Here is a 4,338-nt window from a genome sequence, read left to right as displayed (position 1 = left end):
ATGACAAAGATTGCCTTATTCTTGTCCTTGAGAGCGTAGATGCTTAAAATCAGGATACTAGGGTCATGTCAAAACAAGTTACAGAGAAATACAAACAATAGTAAACCTAACAGCAAAATGATAAATGGGCTTTTCAAATGAGATAGCATTTTAGAGTTTGTTCAGAACACATCGTTTTTGGTGCTCTTGAGCTCAACTTTTCCAGTTGTTGGAAGACCCAAGCTCATGCTGTATCCCAGCAGCAACACAATCACACTCAAAACAACTGACACCTTGCTCCTGTCACGCAACGTTGTCTGGCTCTCCAGGGACACCCAACACATTGTCGAATTCATTTAAACTAAATTACTTTAGCAGAAAAAGACAAAAAGCATTCCGTAAGTTTTAACCTCACAAAACAAATCTTGCTTCTCATTTGCAACGATCAGTTTTGGACTTCCATTGAAGTATGTTGATACAAACAAAAAGCCAACCATACATTGGACAGGTGCAAAGCAGGCCGAAATATCAACCCCAAAAAAATCATATCTCCTCAGGTAGATATATGATCAACCATGTGCATCAATATGAAAGACAGGAATGATGGATTCCCTGAAGCAATTAGGGAAAAGAGAGGCACATTCATCCAGAACCGATTCTCAGAGCATTTCAGTCCCCAATCAGTGACCAGATATATTGCATTCCAACAAATGACAATAAAATGATGTCTCTTTTGTGTTTCCTACAGCCCCTTTAAGACCAGGTACCCCAGCTCTCATTTGATGAGATCGGGTATATCAAAGTTAATGAATAATGTGCAACCTAATAAATACAATAGTACTTTTCCTGTTCCAAATGCTGATGAACGCAGAAGGCAGGAAGAGAGGTGCTTCTCTTTTGCTCCTTAAGTGAAAGAATAGAAAATCTATAATCCTAACATAAAATATGAATACCAATATAAAAAGCACGACTTAAACTTTTTCATATTGCTTCTATACTAGAAGAAGAATAGTATTTTTGTTTTTTTATTTTGAATAAAATCCTTCCCTTACTTCACGCACACCTTGCAGGTGGGTGTTATCGGCTATAATGACAATTACTTGGTGGAGCTATAACTGAAAGAGTATGTGATTGGGTAATATTCGGTTATGTAAGTTCAGTAAAAGAGAGGAATGAGGCCACTGAGGCCAGTGAGATAACAGTGAGGAAGCGTTCACAAATACGGACACTGATTTAATTTAAGAAGAAGACGTGTACCAAATATGTTGCGGTTTGGTTGCAAATAAATTTAATTTCTATAGCAGATGCTTTTTCAAACTCAAACCGCATCAGAATATTTCACCAATCAGCATGACACTCGGTAAGAAGCATCAACAAGGGTTTATCTCCAAATGTGTTTTCTGGATCGATCAAATGAACAAGAAGTCTTATTGCTTGAAAGGCCATGCCAACAACTTTACCATGGCAACATAATATTTCATTTCTGAGGTTACCGGCAACTATCTGCCTGCCAAGTTCTGCGTCTCTAGCATGATAGGAAATTGACCAAAGGCAGGAAACTAATAAAAAGAATACCTATAAAAACGATAGGGATAGCTATCACTTCAGGCCTGGTACCCCAAATTATTATTAACAAATACAATAACAAGTCATATTGTTCCCAGGCAATAAAGCAAGCAACTACAGTAAAAAATATTTTATTTAGAAAATGACTATTCATTTGAAAATAAGTTTAGGAAATCCAGTGATATAGGTAAATAATCAATTGGGTTAAAGTGCAAAAATACAATTAGATATATATGTACAAAAAAAACATTGGAATGTGATACTACGGAAGGAGAAAAAAGGTTGGCTATGCAAACATGGCTTGAATCATATTAAGAATGTTTACAAAAAAAACATTGCAAAAGAGATGGCCTGTCCCATTTTTATGACATCTTTAGATCAAAGGTGTCAGTCTTAGGAAGCAGCCATAAAATATATTTATTTTCTTCTTGATGTTTCAGATAAATCTGTTTATGCATATCAAACGTATTCTCAATCACTACCCCCCTGCTTTTAGGTTTTTATCTGAGAACGGAAGCACATCATAAATATCCTCTGCAGACATTCCCAAGTGAACAGGAAAACATACATGTATGTATATATATATTTAAATATAAATACATATATATACGCATACATGTATTTGTATATGTATATTTGGCTGGTGATACATTTCTTCCCAGAACAATCTTCCCATGTTGTACAAAACCACTCGACCATTAGGAGAGATGTTTGCCAAAGTTGAGATGATGAAGGAGAAGTCTTGGTTTGTGGTAGATTAAAGATAGTTAGCAGTTCTCTTTGGATTCATTTGTTTTTTCCAGTGTCCCTGTCTTTTAAAAAGAACAAAAAAAGCTGACGAAGCTGACAAAAAAGAATCACTTGATCTTGGCCGGCTTTAGTTCCTTGACTTGCATGTGCAGCGTCTTGTGCACGGCCAGAGTCCTTGACTGGCAGAATCCTTTGCCGCACTCCTGGCATTTGAACGGCTTCTCTTTGGAGTGAATGTACCTGGGAGGGAAGAGCAACGGAAAAGCTGTCAGTGATTTAAAATAACATTTTTTAAGCCACCCCCCCTCCTCGCACAAGATAACCCCTTCTCACCCCACCCACACCTAACACACACACACACACACACACACACACAAACACACAGACTTTCTTTGATCCCCAATACTTTCACACCTCGCTAACACCTACTGTTGCACCTTCTGACGGCACATCTACCAGTCTTAACACACTCACACCATCTTAATACACACAAACACACACACACATGTCTTAATACACACAAACATCACAGACACAAACAGACAAACACACACACACACTTACTTAACGCACAGCCTTTTAACACCTCAACCATCTTAATACACACACGCGACTGAAAGTACTTCTCTACAAAGAGCCGCTAGACACAGCCTAAGTGCTAACAGGGTGATAATACTCCTTTCTCCGAAGGACGTATTTCTGACCAAAGATGATTGACAATTACTGAAACCGCCCACTGGCGTTTCGGGCGACGGGTGAACAAGCCTGCTCTTACCGGTGATCTCGGAGGTGGTCCTGCCTCCGGAAGGCCTTGTGGCAGATGTCGCAGGTGTAGGGCCTCTCGTCCGTGTGCGTGCGCTCGTGGATCAGCAGGTTGTAGGACTTGGTGAAATGCCGGCCGCAGAACTTGCACACAAACTCCTTCTTGGTCTTGGAGGGCAGGCGGCCGCGGGGCGGCTTGCGCTCGGGCGAGGACGACGACGTCAGCTTGGCCACGTCCAGCAGGCAGCCCAGCCCGGCCGCCGCCCCCGCGGAGGACCGCTTCAGGGGCGCGTTCTGCAGCGCCGCCGCCGCCGCCGCCGCCCCGGCCACACTCAGGTCCTCAGCCTTCAGCGGGTCCTCCTGGGTGGCGGCGGCGGCCAGGTTGGCAAAGTCAAAGCGGGGCTTGCTCTTGGAGCCGCGCGGGCCGGTGGTCGTCCCCGGCTCCTGCTTGGGCTGCAGCAGGTGGGGGAAGATGGGGATGGCGGTGGAGGCCATGGCGGCGGAGAAGTGGGCGGGCAGCTTGGCGATGGCGCAGCGCGGCAGGCCCAGCGGGGGGTAGCCCAGCGTCACTGGTGGAGGTGGATGGCGTGCAGGGCGCTGAAGTTGTAGAGGCCCGGGAAGTGGTCGGCGGCGGCGGGCAGGTGGAGGCCCGCGGTGGAGCTCTGCAGCAGAGAGTAGTTGGCCAGCTGGGCCAGGGAGGGGTGTAGGGGGACCGGAGCCGGGGAGCGTCTTGCTGCCCATAGCTGCTGCAGTCACCTGGACGTTCCTACTGAGAGAGAGAGAGAGAGAGAGAGAGAGAGAGAGAGAGAGAGAGAGAGAGAGAGAGAGAGAGAGAGGGGGAGAGAGAGAGAGAGAGAGAGAGAGAGAGACAGACAGACAGACAGACAGACAGACAGACAGACAGACAGACAGACAGAGAGAGAGAGAGAGAGAGAGAGAGAGAGAGAGAGAGAGAGAGAGAGAGAGAGAGAGAGAGGGAGAGAGAGAGAGAGAGAGAGGGAGGAGAGAGGAGAGAGAGAGAGAGAGAGAGAGAGAGAGAGAGATTAGTTTCGTACTGTTTGTATGTGTACAGAAGATGGATATTTTAGCAATGTCATTTAGTGTTTCATAAGTATCTAGCTCTAGATTCATACAGACACACACACACACACACACACACACACACACACACACACACACACACACACACACACACACACACACACACACACACACACACACACACACACACACACACACCACACCACACACACTATGCAGATAAACACAGACACGTCTTAT

The 4,338-nt window shown here is 44.8% G+C and overlaps 1 protein-coding gene across 1 annotated transcript; it reads right to left on the bottom strand.

The window, feature by feature from the left end:
* Positions 1-1,660: 1,660 nt before the first annotated feature.
* Positions 1,661-3,809, bottom strand: LOC132457652 (protein odd-skipped-related 1-like; the record flags this gene model as incomplete). Its single annotated transcript, XM_060051926.1, is given in 3 exon segments — positions 1,661-2,535; positions 3,071-3,626; positions 3,629-3,809. Coding segments are annotated over 3 exon segments (870 nt in total), but the record flags the coding sequence as incomplete, so codon positions are not given.
* Positions 3,810-4,338: the final 529 nt, after the last annotated feature.

Source organism: Gadus macrocephalus, chromosome 5 (genome assembly GCF_031168955.1).
Source record: "Gadus macrocephalus chromosome 5, ASM3116895v1".
NCBI lineage: Eukaryota > Metazoa > Chordata > Actinopteri > Gadiformes > Gadidae > Gadus > Gadus macrocephalus.
This window is presented reverse-complemented; position numbering and strand designations above follow the sequence as displayed.